Here is a 23232-nt window from a genome sequence, read left to right on the forward strand (position 1 = left end):
TGCAGTTATCGAGTCTGGAGCTGATGGGAGCATGAGTCACCACTTAATTTTCTCATCAGTGGAGGCCAAGTTTTCAAAATATTTTTAGATGCATTTCCACAGAGATTTCTGCCAGCCAGTGACCTATAGAGTGACAAGAAAATGAGCAATAGCTGCTGCTGAACCAGGCTTTGCTCCCTGCCGCCTACCCTTCTGATCATAGTCAAGGGCAGGGAGGGCAGGTAAATCAAAACCTTTTGGAATTATTACACAGAAAAGAGCCCTGCTGCGCTGATAGGAACACCTGAATTTGTTAAGTAACAAAATAACCTGTGCATTCTTAGGCTGCCTGGTAGGTTCAGATGAACTTTGACTGTATTGCTAGCCCCAGCCAGAAGCAGGTGTGAGATTAGGAATTGATTGTGATCCATGCTCCGAGGGACAGCCCACAGCCAGCAGCTGCAGCCCACGGAAGAGGCTGTGTATCTCCCAAGGATCCTGTGCTGCTACGTCTCATCTGCTCTTTGCCTGGGTTCAGAACTGCCACCTGGCACAACCATTTGTTACCCAGGTAAGAAAAAGGAAAGAAGCCTCTGGGTGGCATCCTGTGTGGGAGGGCTACACCTAGTATAACAGTCACAAAATCAAAGACTTGCAGATGTTGGCATGCTGGTGCTGGTTCATCTCTGTAAGAGAAAACTTACTATTCATGGTCAGTTTTCTTATGAAACAATTCCAACTTCTAAGGGAAATCAGCTGTCTGGAAAGGGAAGAAAATAGAAAGGAAAGACAATTGAAGGAAATAATGAAACTGAAAGGAAATTGAAGGAAAGAATGAAACTGAAAGGAAATTGAAGGAAAGGCAATTTCATTGATAGGATTAAAAAATTATGGATATCATGTGAGAACTGGTATTCTGCCAGGAAAAATGCAGGAAATAGAATTTCATACCCAATTATTGTCGCAGGACTCAAATTTTATTGACAAAAGCTTTTGCAATTCTGTGCTCCCTCTGTTCTTTAGCATTGTGACTGCAGTTCTTCCCTGTTTCTATCCTTTCTCTGCTGCACAGCCCATACCCAAGATGTCACAAAATTGTTTTATTTCCCAATGCCTTCCCTGTGTAGTATTGCCACTTCTTGTCAACACTGCTTGATGAAGTAAGTGATAAAATGTCTTTTTTTTTCCTTTTTTTTAAATTTTAGCTTCTCCCAGTTAGCTGTCCCTAACTGAACCTGGTGTCATCATCAAGATGATGCTCTCATCTGTTCTCCAAGCTCTCTTAGAGACCCTGTCCTGTAGCCAAGAAACCAGGGCAGCTTTCCAAGATGATGCTTGGGGAAGCAGAACTCAGCTTTTTGTGCTGACACTGAACAACTTAACCCATGCAAATTACAGTTCTTGTGTTCTTTGTTGAGACTCGCAGCTCCCCTTGAAGGGAACACCCACATGATGCAGACCTGAAGCTCACTGATGGATCCATTAGAGTCACTGTCAGTCCTTTGGGCAATCCCAAACTGCTGCTGACATATTTTGCCAAGTTCTCCAGCAAATTCTTCCTTCTTCTGTTTCCTGATATTGCTTCAAATTAGAGAAATGTTGGGAGAATCTCTATTTTTCTTATAAAAATTACAAAAACCCCTTTTTTAATCTATTTTTGGTCTCTGTTTGCCTGAAAAATTAACTTTAATTTCCCAGAAGTGGCTCAGGACTACTATATTTGCCTCACACATTCACTCTGCCCCTTCTCCTAAACATACAGTCCTTCAGGTACCTCACAGCGAGTTGCATAAAGCCTTTTTTTAGAAAACAGCTACAACATCTGTTTATCTGGTCCAATTCTCTGATAAATAAAATATATCCCAGAGGCATAATAGCATGCTAAAAATAAGAGTATGACACAATTTGAGCCAGCTAATCTGGTAACTCAGTTTGCTGCAGCTCACGGAGTGTTAATGTGAGAAGCCTGTATCTTTCCAGCCCGGCTGGCTGTGAGCATCGCGCATGGATCTCTCCCGGAGCCAGAGCCAAATCCCACAGTACTGTGCTGTCCTGTGCTCACAAACTTCCTCCCTCTGGCCTCTGCAGGTGTAAAAACCTGGGGGAATTGTGATATGTGAGATTTTGTGTGAGTCAGGGAGCAGAACAGAAGCGCCGCAGTCAGCGGAGCCTGACGTGTGTCGTGTTTGCTATCGTAGCGCCTGTTTGTGACCCAAAACGTGTAACCTCTTTGATTATAAAAGGCATAAAGAGCTGTATGTACCTGCACTGTCACATATCAGTGTAGCAAATAATCTCATGTTAATTATCTATCAGGGCAATATCAAAAAACCCAACAAAATTCAAATCTTACTGGTATCAAGATGATTTTTCAGATAATTTTTGGTAGGGTTTTTTATGTTTTGTTTTAAAGTAAGGTGCATACTGTGTGAGGAAAAACTCCTCCATGTGTATCATTATGAATATTAAATCATTCTCCTCTATGTTCCATAATTTGATCACATATTGTTAGGAATGTATTTTGCTTATCTAACTCTCTGCTTTCAACAGCAAACTCCCTCTGCTAACTCATGTCATTTGGATTTTTATATTTCAATTGAATAAGGACCTTGAATTTTGGCATATGCATAAATATGCTCCAGTATATAGCAAGCAGCAGCTTCCTATGTTTAAAAAATATAGTGAAAATTTTCAATATTTTTTTAATACTAGTGAAAATAAAATTTAGTCTGTCAAGATGGCACAGTGATAGTCTTTGAATAGATGCTACTTTGAATGTGTTTTAATTTTTTTTCCAGAAGCCTCAGTTTAGGAGCTTATTTTCTTAGTAACAACATATTTGCTGTGAACAGTCCCAGAAGCATAATACATTAGTAGAAAGAAAAGAGTATTTACAGCCAATAATTCAGCTGTTATAAATTATGACTGTAAAGAAAGAGAAAAGGGTTCCTTTTTAAAACTCGCTGCCAGATTCTGGTACAGCAATGCTGAGCAAGTTAAGTAATGTTCTTCTGATGAACAGTCAGGTCTTGAGTAGTTTTCATTTTTAAAAGACTTTATTAAGCATTTTTCTCAAACTCATCTTTTTTGTTCTGTTTTGAGCAGACTTCAATCTGAATAAAACTCTCAGTGACTCTTTAGCCTACATTAAATTCTCACTGACAAACAGAAGAGAATTATTATTGATTTTCTCCAGAAAGAACTAATAGGCTTTGCCAAATAAATCATGCAGATCCTAAGTGTGCTATTCATCTGTTCTGCAGATTATTGCTTAAAAGCCATGATAGTTGTCCTTTAAAAATCAAAAGTCAAATCAGTCCTTTGACTTGAAGTGAAAAATTTGGACTGAATGTTATCCTGGGCCTTATTATTGTTTGGTTTTTTTCAGTTTGGAAAATGAGAGGGCTGGCAGGCATGGATTCTTGGTAAGTGTGGATTCTTAGTTTCTAGGGAACTCGACCACACCTGGAGACTGGAGCTAACTGGTTTGTGTTAATGAGTGGCTCAGTTATTTATCCCTCCCTGGGATTATGGAGCACCCCAAGTCTCCTGAGAAGCCAGAGCTGACAGTGGAGTTGATCTCCTTCAACTTGGACTCCCTTTGTGTCTGTGTGTCTGTCTGTGTGTCAGTGATGGCCCAGGGCCCTGACCAGGTTCTGAAATACTCCAGCATCTTCCACGGTTTCAGTTCCCTCTGTTCTGGAATTTGTAGATACTTTGTGCCCCTCCTATCTTTCAAGAATCCATTGTAGATAATTATTATGTTTATTTAATTAGCTTTTTGTTGATTTGAGCTTATTTGGTGCAGTCACTGGTGCTTCTGCAGCACACATTCCATCATCTGATTTTTTCCTAATTAATGGAAGAGTCTGATCACCCATTTCCAACTAGATTTTACATACCCTTGATAATTTTTTTTGTTGTTGTATCAGAGTTGAAGCATGTCTCAACTAATTGCAAGACATAATACCACAAAACTGTACGAATAAACAAATATTAGTATGTACTTAACATCTATACCTAGATACCAGTGTTTGTACCCACAGACAGAGGATGCTGCTACTGGCTGAAATTGGAAGACAGGAACAATGTAGTTTATCCAAAGTCTGTATTTCTCTAATAAATTTCAAATCAGCATGAGACATATATCCCATTCAAATATTCATCTGTTTAGCATCTTTACCAAAAAAAGAACTGTCTAGATGACCCTCATGCCAGCAGAAGTTGTGGTTCTAGCTGATATTACTCAATTAACATTGTATGAGATTTCTCCAAATGTGTTGACTGCTGTATCCATCTTAAAGGGAAAAAAAACCAAAAAAACACCCAAACCACTACAAAACCCAAAAAACCCCCGACCCCATAACCCAAAACAAACCAAACAAAAAAATCCCCCAAAACAACAACAACAAAAAAACACCCATATCCTTTTAATTTCTCCTGTTTGTCACTAAAATAATGCATTATGAATTTGCCAAGTCTTGCAAACCAGCACAGTTTCATATTCTGGGCACACCATTAATTTTCACAGGAAAATATGTGTTTAGAATCACAAGGTCTGCTCAAACATTGAATGCAGTTATTTTTCAGTATTTTCCATACATGAAATTTGGCTACCTTGTTGTATCAAAAATCCAGCTCTACTGGCAAACAAACACATTTTTTAAAAAAGCTGGAAGAGGAAAAGGGGAAGGAAGAAACCCATGTGTGACCTCTGGTGGTTTTAAGACTTACTCAGAATACTGTACCTCATCAATGATTAAATGACTCTCCCTTTTAAAATGTATTGAGCCCTCATTTTTATGTGGATGGATATTACTACCCCAGAAATTCAACCTCTCACTGAGAAAAAGGGTGATCATAAGAATGGGAAAACAACTCAGATAAGTAAAACCAATGCAAATGTTTCACCAGCTCCTTAAAAGAGACTGACAATCTGAAGAAGTGTAAACACATGGGGTCCATATTTCCAGAAATAAGAAATTATGGCAGACGCTCAACTGCCATTGACACATCAGGTAACCATCACTCTGGGAAAACAGGTACTCTCTGAAAACTGGGCACTTTTAATAAGATTGAAAAGAAAGTGCTTAAACACTGAGGTGTCCAAAAATTTAATTTGGTTTGCAAATACACATTTTGACTCTTTTTCAAGTTTCTCATTGTTTTCTTCTTTGTGTGTGTCTTTTCCTCGCTCTGTCTGAAAACAGAAAAAGGGGTAGAAAGCACTGTGTAACTAGAACAATATGTGTATATACACATATTAATTGTATACATCTGTATCAGTCAGCAGTTTAATATTTAGATACCATTTTGATTACATAGTTTATTTTTTGTTTGTTTGGTTAAGGATCTTCAGGAGGTTTTCAGAATATATGGGCTGGCATGGAAAGCAAAGCTAGATTTTATCAGATATATCTCAATGCTTCTTAATACCATGTACTTTCACCAGTTTTTTCTCTATGCCTTGTTCTTTGTAGGCAGCACTTAGTACTTCATAGTCCTTCAGAGAGAGTGCTGACTGGCTGAGAAGTCATCCTGGAGAGCAGGGACACAGGTATTTTCCATTTTAGATACACAGGCCAAAATACCACACATGTATGACCAAACTGACTTTTACTTAGGTACTACATGATAGGAAAAGTCAGTCAAATTGTCATATTTTAAAGAATGAAAACAAAATTGTCCATCTTGCTGGCAAATGGATCTGTGCTTCCCTGGGCTGTAGGGCCTGCACACCCTCATCCTGCAAGCAGAGGTGCCTACAAAAAAGTTGGAGAGGGATTTTCTATAAGGACAAGTAATGAGGGAATGATTTCAAGCTGAAAGAGAGGGAATGGTTTCCAGCTGAAAGAGAGCAGGTTTAGAATAGATATTAGGAAGAAATTCTTAACTGTGAGGGTGGTGAGGCACAGGGTGCCCAGAGAAGCTGTGGCTGCCCCATCCCTGGAAAAGTTCAAGGCCCAGTTGGACGGGGCTTTGAGCAGCATCTGGTGTGAGGTGTCCCTGCCCAAAGCAGGGGCTGGAACTGGATGATTGTTAAGGCCCATTCCAACCTAAACCATTCCATGGTTCCATGTTGCTCCCTGTGCCCCTGTGCCAGAGGCTGCAGTGCCCAGACCATGGAACCGATTGCTCTGTGACATCAGCCCAGGGCCGCGGGCGCTGCAGTGCTGTGGGCACTGCGGCTGTGCTGGCACATGGAGTTCTCGCTCCTGCAGCTGGCATGAGCCACGGGCAGCAATGCTGCTGTTCTGCTTCCTCGTGCTGCTGGCCGCGTTCAGGCCTGTGCAGGGTGTGTGGAACACCTGCGAGTAAGTGGCCCCAGGCTCTGGGAGGGAGCCTGGGCAGCACTTGGGGGCTCCCTGGAGAGGGCCTGCTTGTCCTTCATGGCCAGGCCACAGCCTCCTGAACCTCACGGGGAAGCCTCAGTGCCTTGGGGACAGGCACACACCCCGTGGCCTTCCCTGGCGTGCTGTCCCCACACACCTTGTGGGGAGCTTCTGCTGGAGCAGCAGCAAGCCATGGAGCAGATGGAAATGACTTTCTACTTGCAGAGGGAGCTGTGGGCTCCGGCCCTTGACTTCTGATGCTGAGCGAGGCATGACACGCGTCGTGGGTGGCAAAAGTGCTGAGTCAGGGGCCTGGCCCTGGCTTGTCAGCATCCAAGATCCCTCAGTTTCAGGCACGGGGCATCTGTGTGGAGGGTCCCTCATCAGCACACAGTGGGTCCTCACAGCAGCCCACTGCTTTGCTGAGTCCAGGTAAGCAGGAGCAAGAAACAGGGATATCCCCACAAAATCAGCAGGTGCCCTATCAGCAAGTGCCGTACGCTTCTCCCATCTCATTTCTTTGCAGTATGCCCAGTGCCCGGGCAATGCAGAGCCCAGCTGAGAAATTGCTCAGGAGAAGGCTGGGCACATGTCACTGCTTTCTAGACATTCCCAGAGCCTGAGGCATGCTAGAGCAGTCACCGCCTCCACAGTGCTGCTTTCCTCTCTGCCTCAAGAAGCAGAAGGCTGGTCACTGCTGGGCTGCTACAGCTCCAGGCTCTGCTCCCTCTCACCCCTCTCTCCACATGCCCTCAGGAACATCAGTGCCATGCGCCTGGTGATCGGGGCCACCCAGCTGACTGAGCCGGGCCCTGAGGCCCAGGTGCGCCTGATTAAGCGGCTGCTGGTTCACAAGGAGTACGATCCTGCCGACCAGAGCAACGACATCGCGCTGCTGGAACTCAACGAGCCTGTCCAGTGCAGCCCCTACATCCAGCTGGTCTGCGTGCCCAACGCCACGCTGAACGTGGCACAGCTGGAAACCTGCTATGTCGCTGGCTGGGGTGCCACCACTGCAAGATGTGAGTTTCCAAAAATGGAGGGCAAGCTCAATACACTGTGAAGATGGGTTGGGCTTCTTGACAGCAGAGGCCAAAGCCAGAATAAGGCTGCCCACTCTCTAAAAGCAGACAGCAGGGACAGAGAGCTTCAGCACCTCTGTAGAGGCACAGCCAAACCCTAGGGAAGGGGATCGCCTCCAGATGGGGAAAGTGGCAGGAAGCTGCCGGGTTCTCATTCCTTTCTGTGCTCACAGCTCAACAATCAAGTGATGTCCTGCAGGAGGCCAAGGTCCACCTTATCAATGTCCAGGTCTGCAACAGCAGTGAGTGGTACCAGGGGGATGTCCATACCCACAACTTGTGTGCTGGCTACCCGGAGGGTGGCATCGACACCTGCCAGGTAGGAATGTCACTCAGTGACAAGTCACTCAGCCCCCAGCAGCGCAGGCAGCACCACCCCAACACAGTCCAGCCCCTGCTTTCCCTGGCCAGTCACTCTCTCATCTCTGGCACCCCACCTTTGCTGGGGCTTCCCAGCCATTCCCCATGTGCAGGGCCTAGCCCAGGACCTCCCTTGTCCCAGAGGCCTGGCACTCTGCCCAAAAGGCCCTGCTAGTGCTCTTTGCAGTCTAGAGATCCAGATGCCAATGCTGGAATATCTGTCCTCTGCATATCCAGGAGCACTGTGCAGAGCTAAGAGAGAGCCTGACTTCATAGGCTCCCAACCCACTCCCAGCCAAGCTTCTGGAGGCTCCAGCACCTGAGCAGAAGCTTGCTCAGCTGAGAATACAGCTCTGTACAGGGCTGTGAGAGAGAAGGAGGCAGCACCAGTGCTGACAGGGGCCACCCAACACCACCTTAATCCTCTCTGGTTTTCTGCAGGGTGACAGCGGGGGTCCACTCATGTGCCAAGACAACAGCGCTGACTTCTTCTGGCTTGTCGGAGTGACCAGCTGGGGAAGAGGCTGCGCCAGAGCAAAACGGCCTGGAATATACACTTCTGTTCAGCACTTCTATGACTGGATTCTGGTCCAGATGGAACTGCTTCCACAAGTAGAGGCTTCTCGGTCATGGAGTCATTATACAACTGCCTCACAACCGTGGATTCATCATACAAATGCCCCATGGCCCACTCAGAAGCCATGGCCAAAACCACCTCCCACTCAGAAGCCATGGCCGAGACCACCTCCCACTTATAAGCCATGGCCAACAACACTGCCTGCTCCAAAGCCATGGCCAACAACACTGCCCCCTCCAAAGCCATGGCCAACAACACTGCCTGCTCCGAAGCCATGGCCAACAACACTGCCCCCTCCAAAGCCATGGCCAACAACACTGCCTGCTCCGAAGCCATGGCCACCAACACTGCCCACTTCTAAGCCATGGCCAAAACCAACCCCCACTCAGAAGCCAAGTTCGATACCCGCACCAGTGGAAGAGATTAAGACCTGCCCATTTCCACTCAAGAAGCTGATGGAATTCTTCACTCAGATGCGGGACCTCCTGAAGAACCTACAGGGAATTGCAGGTTGAGCAGGAGAATGGACAGGATCCAGTGCAGGTTGCATCAGACCGTGACTGTTTCCTGCTGAGGCAATGCCTGCTGATCCAAAGGCCGCCTCAGTGCCGAAGGTCTGCTCTGTCTTGCCCACGTTACTCCTCTACATGTATGCAAGTGCTAATGTTGACTTAGTTGCTGAAATAAAGTTGCCTATGTTTGTGGTTAACCATGCTTTCAGTCCAGTTTGGTCTCTTGGGCAAGGCAAGGACTTCCTTGCCCAGGACCTACAAAATGAGGTTGCCTCAGACCACTTGGGCACAAAGGGAGTCACTCTAAAGGGCTGGAACTGTGTCTGATCAGACAGAAGAGTGCTCAGAGTCATCAGATGGAGACTTCAAGTCACATCAAGGCTAGGAAGAGGACAGGAGGAGACAATGCCACATGCAGGCACCTTGGGGAGGGACACATTGAGGCACACAAGGTGGTGACTAGGGCCTGGCAAAAGCCTTAGCTAATGGAGCAGACCTGGGAAGCTCCTGAGCATGACAAGCAAAATTTCTGACTGCTACAAAGACAGGGAGAAGCTGAAAGGAGCTACAGTGCCCTAAGGAAGAGCAAGATTTCACAGGTAGCAAAGGGACATTGATGTGTAAGGTAACCATACTTCAGAGATGTTTGAAGGAAGAGTTGGAATCTGGGGATTCCAACTGGGGAGGAGAACATGGTAGGAGCAGAAGGACCCAGGAAACTGCATCTGTATTGCCATGGAAGGCCAAGGTGAGCTAGTTAACAGCACCTGCAACACCAAGTCTGTCCACAGGTGGGACAAACCTTGGACTCAGGGGGAAAAGATAGCAGGGAGGAGAGAAGGTCAGAGAAAGAGAGGAGTCAAGGAAGATGAGGGGGATGTGTAAGCATGGCAGATAGGGAGAAGGGAGGATCGAGGAGCCAGTCTCACAGACACAAGCTGCGTCCTTGGCCTCACATTCCAGGTGCCACAACTGCCCTTGTCAGCGTGAGCCCAGAACAGCACTAACCCTTGTAGACGTCAAGGACAGGGAGCCTCCCAGAGGGTGTTGCTGTGGCTGACATGGCCAGCATGGACTGTGCTGCATCCATGTCCCCCCATGCTTTGCACAGGAAGGATGACACTGTGTGGGTATCTCTGGCATATGTGACTTGTGCTGCACTGCTTGCCATGGCTGTAACCAGATTGCACACATGCATGCTGTCTGCAGGAGCCATGTGCTCTAGTGGGTGTTTTTTGGGAAGGAGCTTCTGGCAAGCAGCTGCAGAGTTGGGTGGCAGTGAACCTCCTAAAGAGACCGTGATACCACACAGGGTGTTTTCCTGCAAGCTGTTAACAGGAAGTTCTGTGAGCTCCTGCAAACAGAGGGGCTAAAATAAAGCTGGAGAGGGACTTTTTACAAAGGCAAGTAGTAGTAGGACAAGGAGGAATGGCTTTACAGTGAAGGTAAGTTTAGAACAGATATTAGGAAGAAATTCTTCTCAACCAGAGAAATTCAGTGACTTCAAAGCTGCACTCAAAGCAAATGTCACAACCATCTCCTCCTCAGAGATGGAAAAGACCTGTCACAGTCATTACTATGACACGAGCACCTACCAGCAGCTTCCAACTGCTCATTCAAATGCCAAGTGACAGGCAGATGTTTCCAGTAAGAAATACAGCCCTCTCAGAGCCTTGGGTTGCATCACCCACCAGGACAGCATTGCCTCAGCCTTCTCTGGCCGGGGCTGTGACCTGCTGGAGTCACTTGAGCTCAGCCGGGCTCAGCTCTGACCATGGGGCCCAGACACACCACGTGGCACTGCTGGGACTGGAGAGAGGTTTGCTTTTCCTTGTCACAAACGTCTTTGTTAGCAGGAAGCTGTCAGGAGAAGGGGACATAAGACAACTTCCACCCTGCCTATTGTTTTCCCAGCAGCGTTTGTAGTGGATTTCTAGAAGAAAAAATCCCCACAAACTGCAGTTGGGAATTTAAAATAGCACTGGGGACAACGGTGTATGCTCTCTAGTGGCTTGATAATTAAGATAGAGTATAAACCATTTAAGTAGAAATGCCACTGATAAGTGCAGAGAAGGATTACAAACTCTCCCTCCGCCCGAGCGCTCCCCGCCGCGCCGGGACGGGCCCAGACCGCGGGGCAGCCATCGCCGCGACAACGCTGCCCCCTGGCGGCGGCCGGCGGGAGCGCGGGGCGGCCGGGGCTGCCCTGGGGAATGCCTGCGGATGGATCCCTGAGCATGGATCCTGGGGATGGATCTCTGGGGATGGATCCCGCGGGGTGGGCCCGCACGGATCCGCCCGGGAACGCAGGTACTGCACGATTCCTGCCCCGAGCCGCGCGGGCAGACACCGCTGCAGGCAGCCGCTGCCTCTGACACGTCGCGTTGGTGCTGCCTCAGACACTGGCAATTACTGGTGACCCCTCACTCCGACTGGGTTAAATATTTTCCCACTCCGGGCCGTGTGTTTGCACAGGAAGGATCAGCAAGTCACGTCTGCTGCCGTTCCCTCTGCACCAGCTGCCCGATGTCCTTGGTACCTGGCCGTCAGTTCTTAATGTACATCAACATGCTCTGATATACAGCCAGCCTGATCTTTGACTCACCTTTGGAACAGCAACACATTTTCTCAACAACAAATTATACTTTGACATTAGAAGGTGGCAATCTGTAATGGATATTGCAATCTGAAGATTGAAAGAGACTATCTGTGATCTTTGTCCTCAGCTGAGCAAGCTGGAGTCTCTCTTCCCTCCTACACATTATTTGATTGTGGGACATAACCTTGGGATGTACTAATAATCATTAGTCAGAGCTGATGTATCCGTTACGGGCCTGCCCTGCTCGGGGAGGGAAACAGGGAAACATTCTCTAGAACAGTAGTAAATCAGCAAAACATGCACTTAAATATACAGTAAAATGTGGTTTTAGACACGGTCCTTCATACATCATGTAGCAAAATGTTTTATTGAGAGAGTCACACACACACTAATGAGGAAAGAGGGCTGCCAAGACAAGACCTGTGGAGGGGAAGCAATTTGGTGGCAGGAAGGGGCTGGGAGAGATCTCTGAGCAGCTCCTGGTCCAGGGGAAGTTTTGACTCCCCAAGTCCTTCTCTGCCCTCTCCTAGCCTTGGATGAGCTGGCAGGAGAAAGAAGGGAAAGCAAAGGAAGGAAGGGAGCCCTGCAGAGCTGTCCAGACACAACGAGCCTTAAGGGCCTGGCAGGGGCAGTGAAAGGGTCCACCTTGCCAGGAGGAGTGAGAGGTCTGTTCTGCTGTTCACCAGCTTTGCAGGTCAGGCTGCTACTTTGTCGTTTGGTTTTGCTGCTAAGCAGGTGTCTTTTTGGAGCTGAATGCTGCAGAAATTGTTAGAGCTTCTCCTTTGCTTTTTTACAGGCATTTGTCATTATTATTTAAATGTGAGTGAATAAATAACACATGTATCTGCTGAATGTTTTACTCTCTGGGTTCCTGACCTTGCTGCTTTGCCTTCCTTGCTTTTGTGGTCCTGACTATTTGCAGAAACTATGCCAAAAGGGCTGGCCAAGCCAGTCAGCCAGATCTCTGAAATGCCTGGGGCCACATCCCACACTGATCTGGGAGAGCCTGAGCTCATACATCCCTGCTGACCGTGATTGCTGGGCCCACAGGGCCCTGGGGTTTCTCCTATGAGTCTTGTCACCCTTCTTGGAGCTGGCCAAATCGGTGCATGTCTGGCTTTTTTTGCTTACTAGTGGCAATTCAACCAATGCTGGAAATGTCTGTGATGTCCAAGCTTTGGATCAGCTGTCTTGCTTAGTGCAACCTCTCCACATTACATTTAGTTATTTCTATTTGTTTTTTTTTTTTTTTGAGTGTTGCTCAAGCATTGCACTAGTCATAGACATTTTTACTGCCGAAACTATGTTTGATGCTTGTTTGGCTGGTGGGGAGATAGGCTCAAGAGAGGTGTGCATTAGCTGCTTTCAGTACTTCTGGCCCCAAACCATGTCACTTCACTGAGGGATGACAGCCTGGCATGGCCCACAGGTGACTGCGGGCTGAGCTGCCCTGGAGGAACTGAAATCCCAATTCCAGCAGAACGTCTGTGACCAGCCCAGTCATGCACCTAGAGAGGGATACAGGGCAAGTCTTTCACATGTCTCTTCAGTAAATATTAGAGTGGTTTGTGCCTTTGTTTTCCTAATTCTGACATGTTTTTTCTCAGAAATCTGTTACAAGAATGAGCACAGACTAATTTCCATATAAGGTAAGTCAGTTAAGAATGGGGATGTTTGAATGATTTGCCTTTTAATAAATTAACCAGTGCTCATGTTTTTAACAGCATTAAGAAGTGATAAGACCTCCATTCCTCCTGTCATGGCAACTACAACAAACAGAACATCATTCAGAAGTCAAGAAAAAGACACAGGCACTTTAGGTCTCAGCCAAGAGAGCCACAAAGTAGCAAAACTCATTACTAATTCAGAGGAGCTGTATCCCTCAGAGCTCACCATTACTGGTCTTATTGTTAATAACACTGGAGCACATCAATTTAGCAGAACGCAGAGTCTGGCAGAAGGCAGAATGGTGTTGAAGTGCCATTCTCCCAGTCAAGCACCTCCATGAGGCCTTCCCTTGCTCTAGTCAGCCTAGAAAGAGGCAGTGCTGGGTTGTGGGGAAAGAGCTGAGAGGAAAGTTCTGGTTTTATAGCCAGAGCAGTCTAGTAACATTAATCCTAGAGAAACAGTGAAAGAGGCCATAGGTATTTGTAATTTATTCATAAAGAGCTATGCCATCATAAGAAACTTTTTAAAATAATATGTGATAGTTCTTTAAATATTTAAGAGTTTGTTGACCTATTTTCTCAGTTAATTAGGATTTTTTTTTTTTTTTGGCTGCATTAACAATTACTTGAATGCAGTCTGTTTTAGTCACTACACAGTTCAGCTACACTGGGTTACATAAACATGATTTCTTTCTAAGGCACATGACACAGGAGAGGAGTGCCATTGTAAGTGTCTAGATGTGTGCTTAAAAACCTGGAGACTTACTAGTAGGTAAAGCATAAGCTCAATTAATGAATATAAAACCATTCACCTGGTATCCTTCTGAGTCCTAAACCAAACTTTGTCTTTTCAATTACAGTACTACCCTTGTTTTCTCTGCAGCAAAGGGCTATGGTGCAGTTGCCCTTCTCTTCAAAGTGCAGTGGTTAAGAACATCAAGCTCATCTCTGCAAGCTGCATTTGTGAGTACATTTATTTTCTTACTCATTTCTTTTGCCCAGCCCAGGCCTAGAAGTGAAGTTGATAAAACCTTGTCCGTGTGTACAGCACAAATCACAGTGCAGCAGTATGGTCAGAAACCAGCTCTTTCTGAATGCTGGTAGAAGGCACTGTTAGGAAAAGCTGCACTCTGTGCATCATGCTGGAGCTGGAGCAGGAGAGCTCATGTCCCACCTGCCTCCTCTGAAGTCAGTGGTGAGATAAGGGAGGATGTAAGAGCAGGATGACTGACTATCCAGCATGGAGATAGGCAACTAGTTGGAGATGGCCACAGGGCCCTCCTGACAGAGGGGAAGTTGCCACCAGGAAGGCTGGGTGAACCATCAGAGTCCTGTCATTATCTGCTTGGTTCAGGGGGATTGCTGTGGGCTGTGAATTAGCCTGCAGCACCAAAATGTACATTTGTCCTCCACTGCATGGCTTGGGAATGATCAGCTCTGAGCTGATCCACTCTAGAAAAGGTCACCAGAGGGGTCAATTCCTGCTCTCTGAAAGGCTCTAAAATGTACATCTCAAGAGGATCATTATCAGGTCTATTTCTGGCTCTTTTAAAGCTGCAGTAAAATAAAACTTTACCCTTGCTGTTGTCACCTCTCCTTCTTAGGAAATGTCCAGGATCATGCTGGTTTCCAAGAGTTGCTTTAGGGGTCTCCTGTGGAAAACCACATGGTCAGAGAGAAGTTCACACAAACTCAGAACACAAGGGTGATGTTAACTTCCCATGCAGCCTTTGCAGGGCATCTCCAAAGTGCTCTGGGAAGGGTACTTCTCAGTCCGTGTTTCTGCACAGTGTCACTTAACTGACTCAAAGTAAAAGACTAAATAAATGTTAGCTGTCAGGCTTCAGCAAGCTTCTTCATCAGGTGCAAATGGACAGGAAAGATTTTCTTCCATTTGCACCTGATGAGGAGGCATGTTTCTCCCCCAAAAGCTGGTGTCTGCCATCCTGTGTTTCACTCCATGGATCAATTCAGAGTTCTTGGGATCAATGTTCTCCATTAATGAGTTATTGCTTTTTATTTTCAAATTGCAACTTGAAATCTTATGGCAAATATTTGTCATCCAAGGGATACCAAGTGCACGGAATCAAACCTGTAAGCTCTTAAATGAGAATGGTTGGGTATGTGGTTCCTAGAAAGAAATATAACACTAGAAACTTTTTTTTCTGAGATTAAACAGGAGTCAATACCACAGTGCAGAGGAAGAATTTCTATTTTTGGCTACACCCTTAAGGCAACAGAAGAAGTGTATGTCATTGCCACAGTGACAGCTAATGAGCAGATATACAATATTAATTGCAGTAAGTGTGACACACTGAGCAATCTATCAGCTTCAATTTTCTCAGCAGCTGTAGTTTAGATACTTTTGCCTAACACCTCTGTCTGAACTGGCTGCTTTGGGTTTGTTTGCCTATATGGCAGCACAAAGAGGGACTAAACCACCACAGTCTTCTTCGTGCTGCTCGAGGGGCTGACCCAGTTGCACTCAGCTGGCACCAGCACGAAGCTGTTGTCCCGGATCTTTCGGAAGTGCATCACCTTCCCGTTCTCCGTGATGGCGATGATGTCGGGGTCGGGCTCGCTGAAGGACACCTCGGCCCGCTTGTGGCAGTGTTGCGCACAGACACAGCGCATGGCAGCTGCCAGCAGCAGGCCCAGCGCGGCCGTGCAGACCAGGAGGATGCCAAGTTGAGCTGCAAGGAGTCGGGTTCCTCTGCCAGGGCCTTCCCCTATCCCGGGAACAGCAGATTCGGGAGCTGGTCTGGTCACCCATGGCAGGGTATTTCCAGCTGCCTCCTGTTCATCCTTGTCCTCCTCAGCCCTGGTGCCTGCCTCCTCTGGCTGCGGTGCCAACTCTCTTTCTGCCATTTGCCTTGAGGCCGAGGACAAATTGCCAGCAGCGTTGGCATCACCAAGCCAGGCTGTGGTTGCAGCAATGCTGCCCAGGTGAGTGCGTATGTGCAGGGCAGAGGGAGTCGCTGTCACACCTAGTGAGGCTTTCAGGATGGTCCCACTCTCAGTACTGCCCTTTGAAAGCAAAAATATGCCAAAATGTGCAGTGAGGGAAGAGAAAAGGGGGCTGATTAAATTCTCACTACCTACCTCATGGAACACTTCAACTCTGTTTCTAATGCCCTTGTGTCCCTCTGGCTTTAGATTAACCCTTCTCTATTCCCTGTTTACTCAGTAGCTTTTAGAAAATGAAGTGGATGCAGCCCTCCATACCAGAATTGCCATGGGAGGAACAAGGCACCCGAGTTGGTCCCAGAGGCAAAGGCAGTGTGGGTTGGAGGGGCAAAGGTGAAGGGTGAAGGTGCAGAAGAAGGTCACTGCTTTGTCTAACTAAACGTCTGCAGTTCCTGTTGTGGTGGTAGTATTTTTCACAGGCATCATTATCACAAAATAATATCACTTAATAAACAATGTCCACCTTGAGTGGCACCAGGGTCACACTGAAAGGGCAGGTGTGATTTTCCCAGCCAAGCTGCATGTGTAGGCTCACATGGACCCACTGGGATTCAGTATTGCCCTTCTGAGGACAGACACAGGAGACTTGGGGTGGCCTTTGCCATCAGCAGTTTTGGGGCATTCACATACAACCTATAAACTCTCCCCAAAGCCTGTCTTGCTGTCTCAGTTCACAGCCAGTCTTATGCCCCTCTGTGTTTCTTAACCACCCATTTCAGTGGGAATGTCAGTTCCTGCCTGGCCCTGTTTCTGGGCATTGTCTGGTTCCATGCACCTTATTTTAACTGTCATAAAATGCCAGCTGCTTCACGCCAGTTCTGCAGCTCAGGCTTTGCTGCAGGTATCATCCAAGACTAAATGGGGAACAAGCATGCAATTTAGGAGGCCCCCAATGAATTTTTCCATTCCCACTATGCACCTGAGCCCCCATCCAAAACCTGCAAAATGTACTGGAGTTTTTAATTTGGCTCCACTGAGATTTGGATGTGGCCCTCAGTAGCTGGCACCTCTCCAGCCTGTCCAGCCCAGCAGGCTTTTTCACACATCCATTAATTACACCAGAGAAACTCTCACCCTCTACCATCATTAGGGATTTCTAAAGCTTCCTGGGAAGACAGTGTGACAGGAGAACAAAGCTGAGATAGGAGCCCTGGAAAGCTGTGAAGCAAAGTAGTGGAGGGTCAGAGCATCCTTTGTGGAAGGGATGGTTTCTGAAGGTGCTATTAAAATACAGTAGTAAATAGAAGACTTTCAGTGGCTGAACTGCAAACTACAAAGTAGCAGGCTGGCAAAGTGAGGATTGCATGTGAATGGATCGCTTGCCCTCAAAATGCAAATGCTGTACTGTAAGGATATGCTGCAGGACTTGGGACTTTGGGATAGAAAATGGAACTGCCTCAAGTCCTCAACTCATTTCTCCTTTCTTTTCATTCTCCTCCCCATTCTTGCCTAATTTCTCAGTGTTTTTGTTTCATTATGCTCTTCTGATCTTGCCTTGTGAAATAACTCATCCTTCCCTTTGGTTTCCCTCTACTGCCAGTTCTCCACTTCTCTCCATGGCTATACCAGGTGCTCATGGTACACATCTCTCCTTTACTTGTTCTATGTCCTCTGCTCCTTCCTAAATATTTTTGGCTCATTCTGTGCTGTACATCCCCTTTCTCTTTTATTTTCTGTGAGATAATTTCTCTTTCTCCTTTGGCAATTTGGAAACCAGATCTAGTTCTTTCTTCTCCTTTTATTTATCTTCTCTCCACCACCTGCATAGTGGACTTACCCTGTTAACTCTGTGTCCTGTACCTCTAAGCACACACATTTCCAGCAGCCTGTAGTCATATCTACATAAGGGAAAGCAACTGTTTTTACAGTGGGCCTGTTAAAAACCCAGGCAGTGAGCTCAAAAGGAAAAAAAAATCCTAGAAAAGATAAAAACCCCAATGTCCAGTTAAGGAAAAAAAAATGTAAAACTTTCAACAGTCTCTATGTAGTCTTAGCCACTTATATCACCTACATGGGCTGCTAGGGTGTCCTCCCCACTCCTGGTGCTTACCTTCCTGTTGTCTGTACACATCAAACACAAGTGGAGGGTGGCAGTGCTGGCAATGCTTCCTACTCTGAAATATGGGCAGAGGAAAGACAGGGTTAGCAAGTGACACCTGTGGCTCACACCAAGAAGTGCTGCTCCTTAGAGCAGTTTTGGGATGCATGCAGTCAATGTGGATCATACAGCCTGTATTTTGAATTATGTCTGATCATTAATTCCTATCCCCATCATTTTCACCCACAATATGAAATATTGTATGAAAGCTTATGCAGCCCAAACCTTCTAAAATTTCTGAGCAGACATCCTCAAGCCCAAATTTCACAATTGCTGTGCATCCTTTTTATTTCCTTTTCCCCGCAGATGGAGAAATAGGTCTGCTGAGTTCACTGTTTCACTGAATACTTGTATGCACTTTCAGGAAAATGTTATAGCAGTCGATAGTTTTTATCACATCTTTCCACCACCTGGCCAGTCCCCCACTGTGCTGAGCAACACAGCATTGAGTTCTTAGGAGTTTGGGATTTTCTCCCTGTTACTGTCTGTCATGTGCAATAACCAAAGGATTATTTCTCAAAATCTCAGCAAACAAACCTCTCACCTCCCCCAGACACCTTCCTACATACAGGCACCTTCCTACATTTTCCTTGTTCATCTGCAGGGAAACTACTACTATTTTCCTTCCCTGCAAGGACTGGAGACACAGCTTTTCCCACCACTTAGATTTACCCATTGAAGGTGTTGTAGCTGGAGGCATTGTCCTGGGAGAGGGAACCTTGCAAGGCATCCACCATTCCAACATCTTGGGTGGGCAAGGGTGGCTCCAGTCCCCGGCCTCTGGACCGGATACTCCTGCCGGACACAGCCCGCAAAGTCCGGGCCGGCTGCTTTGGCTCAGCATCGGGACGAGTCTCCGACCCCCCACCAAAACCTGGCTCCGGTGCTGGTGTTGCCACGATGCCAGTGGGGCTGGCAGGCAGCAGGGAGCCAGTGGCAGCTGCAGGAGAGATGGGACCTTGGCCAGCAGGGAGACAAAACAAAAAATCAGGGAGAGAGGAGCAGAAGTCTATTGTCTTCAGTTTGTTTATTTCAAATCCCACTCGGTGCCAAGGTTTGCCAGGAAGGTTTGTAACAATGATTCTTTTATTTTCATGTCACTTACTTTTAAGAGGGAACCCACATGGAAATTAAAGCAGCAAAGCTCACTGCCTATGTAACGGTCAAGTAAAATAATTAAAACTCAGCCTTGGTGCCATGCCAAAAATGCTGAGAAATACATCTGATTTAGGTATAAGTAAATTCTTAGAGCATCTTACTGATCAGAGGCTGCATAAATACTACTAAATATATACCTGGAGGGCAATAATCACATTTAGAGACAAATATGTTCCTCTGTTTAGGCAACATTGCTAATTGCACTTCCTTCTCTTCAAGAGCTGAGATTTTAGGATGCATTGAGATCATAAGATCTGGCAACCCCATTTAACTTTCTGGTTCCCTCCTTGGAACTGGCTTCTCAAATACTGACCCACACCTCAAATACTGACCCACACCTCAAATACTGTCCCACACCTTTACTTCAAGGAGCTCACCATGGCCATCACTGATCTCCATGAAAGACACAGGAATTAAATGGGTCCCCCAGTTTGTTTGGGCCACTTTTGTTGGACACTTGCCCAGACTAAGCTGTAATACTGTTCTGCAGGGGGTGTTGGTAAGAAACAGCAAGGTTTGCTCACCATACCTGCGGGGTGAGGGTCAGCTGGTCCCTGCAGGGGCGTGGGGGCTACAGCATTGGGCTTCTTGTCAGCAAGAGTCTTGTTTTGCCCTCCCTGAGCCACAACAGCAGATTCAATCTTTGCCCAGTAAACAAAGTATGACTGGACTATGGAGATGCTGTTAAAACATAATCAGGCAAGAATTTACTGGCTCTATAGCATTAATAAAACATCTGTTTTTTTAGACTGTTCAGCTAATCACAAAGGCTGCTTTAATTTGAAGAGAGTACCAATGCAAAAGTATTTGAAAGGATTAGCCTGTCGTACGTTTTCTATTACAAATAAAAGGTACCAGGTCCCATAAGAAAGATTTGGGGTGAAGAATCACCACTCAGTAAATAATTAAGTTCAGCCAAAAAATGTGTGGAAACTTAAACAGAAAAAAAAAAATTTAAAAAGTTGTATTACATTCATCATGTTGATAGAAGTACATTTGTAAAACTTGGACTAGCTCTGCTTACAATCTTCTGTAGGCAGGGAAACAACAGTGGTATTTATTAATTAAAACAAGCCAATGTAACTTGTATAAACAGCAGAAATAGGTAAGGGGTAGAAAAAGTCTCTCTTCTCAGCCCTCTGATATTTGAGCTTGCCTAATCCTCTGCTTTTTGTCAGGTGCCAAAACTGTGTTGGCCAACCTTTAACTGCACCCCAAGAGCCTTATTTAAGCTGGAGATTTTGGTAAAATTTCAGCTCAGATTGCTCAGCTGCTTCTGAGAATTATCTAAGGGGAAACCAACCTGGATTTTCCTGTGCCAAATGACACTTAGAAGGCATTTTTAAGCCTAAAAAGGCATTTTTCCTGATGCTGTGACAGCACAAAAAGGAAGAGTCTGTCAGATATCAGCTCAGAGAGTAAAAGGCCAGACTTGAAGGAAATATCATAGTGGGTGGCTAGGACTAGGTCATGTTGGGATTTGTTTGGGTTTATTTGGGGTTTTTTAATAGTATTTCTTTAAACTGTAATAGTATTTTCTGATATAAAGCAATGGCCAAAAATTGGAAATTCCAAGCAGCAATATTTCTGTTTCAATGAATTTTTCTTGAATCACAATGAGATACTCAAGCCACAACACTCAACAGGACACTTAGGTTTTGGGAAGCAGCCAAGGATCTGGCCAAGCAGTTTCTAAGTGACTTTGTAAAGTTGAAATATAGCAATTTAATATCTTTTGAAATGAAATGCCACTGTGCTTCCTCTAAGGCAGTCAGTTAGAAGATGTTTAATTTCATTCCAAATCAGAACCAAGCTGCTTGAACAGTTCAGGACTTTGGTACAAAACAGAGATGTCAAGTTTTGACACAGTGCTCCCTCTCTTTCTATTGTGAGTAATTCTGTTTGCATTTTTTTTTAAACTACCTATTTTTTCTCTTTTTTTGGTCTTTTTTGTTTCTTTCTTTTTTTTTTTAAGAAGTGATATACAAGATTAACCTTTAGACAGGGAAGTCCTATGGGCTGTGTTATTTACAAAGACAGGCAACATGGTCTCAGTTCTCTCTTTATGCCTTAATATTTCTGTTTCCTAAAATGCTTAAGCTGTCATCTTCCAGTGTGTCTATTCTGAGAAAACAGTGACCATGTAAATAAAAAGCAGCACTATGCAGCAGATATTAATGGTGATTTATGTACCAGCTGGGATACTGTTGCAGCATTTGGTAAGTATTTAGCTATATTGGGTTCAAGATACATAAATCACTGTGCTGGACAGCCTGTAACTGTGAAGACACAAATTCTGATTAGGAACCAGCATGTCCTTACAAAAACTTGACGTCTCCAATGGGTTGGTCTGGTGCTTTCCATACGAAGGACAGGTTTCTCTTCAGTGATTTGTCCGAGTGTGTGACAGTGTCACCATCTTCAAAACAAGTCAGCAGCTTGGAACCGGGGGGCAGGAAGATGAACGTGCCAGCGATTTCATTGTTGGACACCTTGCGAGCTTGCAGCATAAAGCCCATATAATCCCGGGTGCTTCTTACTGTCACTTTTGGAAGACAAAACACGGGACACAAAGGGATTTGTCTTGATGTTATGGAGTGAATTGCCTGCAATGGAGTTCCCAGAAAAAACTTTGGGCAACATTACTGAAAACACCTTATTGTCTTTGTCCTCACAGTGTGTCTTGGACATGCTGGATACAGAAGGCCAGACTTTTACCTTTAGTTTTGCAGTGTGTAATTGCACACAGGATTTGCCTGAGACTTCCCCCTGATCCCTCCTTGATAATAAGCTGTTAACCACATTGGATCAGGAAACATGCAACCATTTTTACAGAAGGAGGTTTGGACACTGCTCTGTATGTGAGCGAAAGCTCGTGTTGTGCTCTCAAAGGGGTTTTGTTTTGCCCAGGGATGAATGGGCAAGTGGCCAAGCTGGGGAACGGTGCCTCTCAGCTCTGTCTGCATCTGCTTGAGGAGCAGCAATGCAGGGATGTGAAGTGCTGCCAACCATGCCCAAGAGTCAGGTGAGTCACCCAGACCCCTTCAAGTGGTGCAGAGGGGCTGGGAAGGTGACTTTACCCACTGGAGCTTCCCTCTCATGGGCCATTGCATGTATTGAGGTCTGTCTGGTATGGTTGAGATGCAATTGAGATAAATGAATCCTACCCAAAGCACCCATGCTGCAAACAGAATTCTTCTGTAAATATGTCCTCATGACAAGGGAGGTGTTGTAGCTCACTTGGAGCAGTTTTCCCTCTTCCCAGACCTCGCAGAGATTAATTGCATCGCTTGAGATAAGTTACCCTGTATTTTTCAGATGCAGGAATGAGAAGCTGTTCCTTACCTGGCACCTTCTCTCCTGGGAAGAAGAAGGACATGTTGGTGTGCACAGTGACATAGTTGCTGTTGGAGCTGTGCAGCTGCACCCTCAGGTGCCTGGGCATCATGTCGCTGCAGGCGGAAAGGCTCGCACCCTGCGAGAAGGCGGCAGCATAGGAGACCAAGCACAGGGTCGTGCAGGCCCAGCCAACAATGGCAGTGTGGGCTCTCCCACCATCCTCCATCCTACAGCAGGAAACAATGTGGAGTTCACTTCAAAGCAGTGGCTTCCCAAATGGTGCCATTGATTTATCTGATCTCCAGAGCTGCCCTCCCTGCTGTCTTTAAACAAAAGGGAATAAGTGATCTCTGTGGCACCTGGAGCCACTTTGGGAATCCACAGCATTTACATTCTGAAGTGAACTGTTCAGGCTGGGAGAGGGAAGAGCCCCACACAAGGGGATGTATTTCTTGTGAAGCTGCCCATGGAGGCTGCAGCCAGAAAAGATTTGCTCTAAGAAGTCTTGTGGGTTTTAGGAGGAGGAGCAGGCTCCGTACAGCCACACTCAGCACTCCCCACC

General features: G+C 46.0%; 2 protein-coding genes across 4 annotated transcripts; one reads left to right on the forward strand and one right to left on the reverse strand.

Moving 5' to 3' along the window:
- Nucleotides 1-179: 179 nt before the first annotated feature.
- On the forward strand, nt 180-9012 carry LOC121365244 (acrosin-like). Of its 3 annotated transcripts, XM_041489276.1 has the most exons (7): nt 180-550; nt 3368-3404; nt 5460-5536; nt 6537-6743; nt 7068-7333; nt 7567-7712; nt 8195-9012. In XM_041489276.1, exons 4-7 carry the CDS (start codon nt 6583-6585, stop codon nt 8843-8845), a joined length of 1224 nt encoding a protein of 407 aa, XP_041345210.1. In that variant the 5' UTR covers nt 180-550; nt 3368-3404; nt 5460-5536; nt 6537-6582; the 3' UTR covers nt 8846-9012. The 3 variants fall into 3 exon arrangements, with proteins under 3 accessions (XP_041345210.1, XP_041345211.1, XP_041345209.1); XM_041489277.1 differs by lacking the exons at nt 180-550; nt 3368-3404 and having other exon boundaries at nt 4986-5536; XM_041489275.1 differs by lacking the exons at nt 180-550; nt 3368-3404; nt 5460-5536; nt 6537-6743 and having other exon boundaries at nt 6753-7333.
- A 6529-nt stretch (nt 9013-15541) lies between these two features.
- Nucleotides 15542-22896, reverse strand: REELD1 (reeler domain containing 1). The gene is made up of 6 exons (XM_041489253.1): nt 22677-22896; nt 21654-21876; nt 19861-20012; nt 18846-19131; nt 17853-17913; nt 15542-16135 (listed from the first exon to the last, which is right to left on the reverse strand). The coding sequence occupies exons 1-6, from the start codon at nt 22894-22896 to the stop codon at nt 15542-15544; spliced, it is 1536 nt and encodes a 511-aa protein (XP_041345187.1).
- Nucleotides 22897-23232: the final 336 nt, after the last annotated feature.

Source organism: Pyrgilauda ruficollis, unplaced genomic scaffold, assembly GCF_017590135.1.
Source record: "Pyrgilauda ruficollis isolate IOZ18807 unplaced genomic scaffold, ASM1759013v1 scaffold91, whole genome shotgun sequence".
In the NCBI taxonomy this organism is placed as follows: domain Eukaryota; kingdom Metazoa; phylum Chordata; class Aves; order Passeriformes; family Passeridae; genus Pyrgilauda; species Pyrgilauda ruficollis.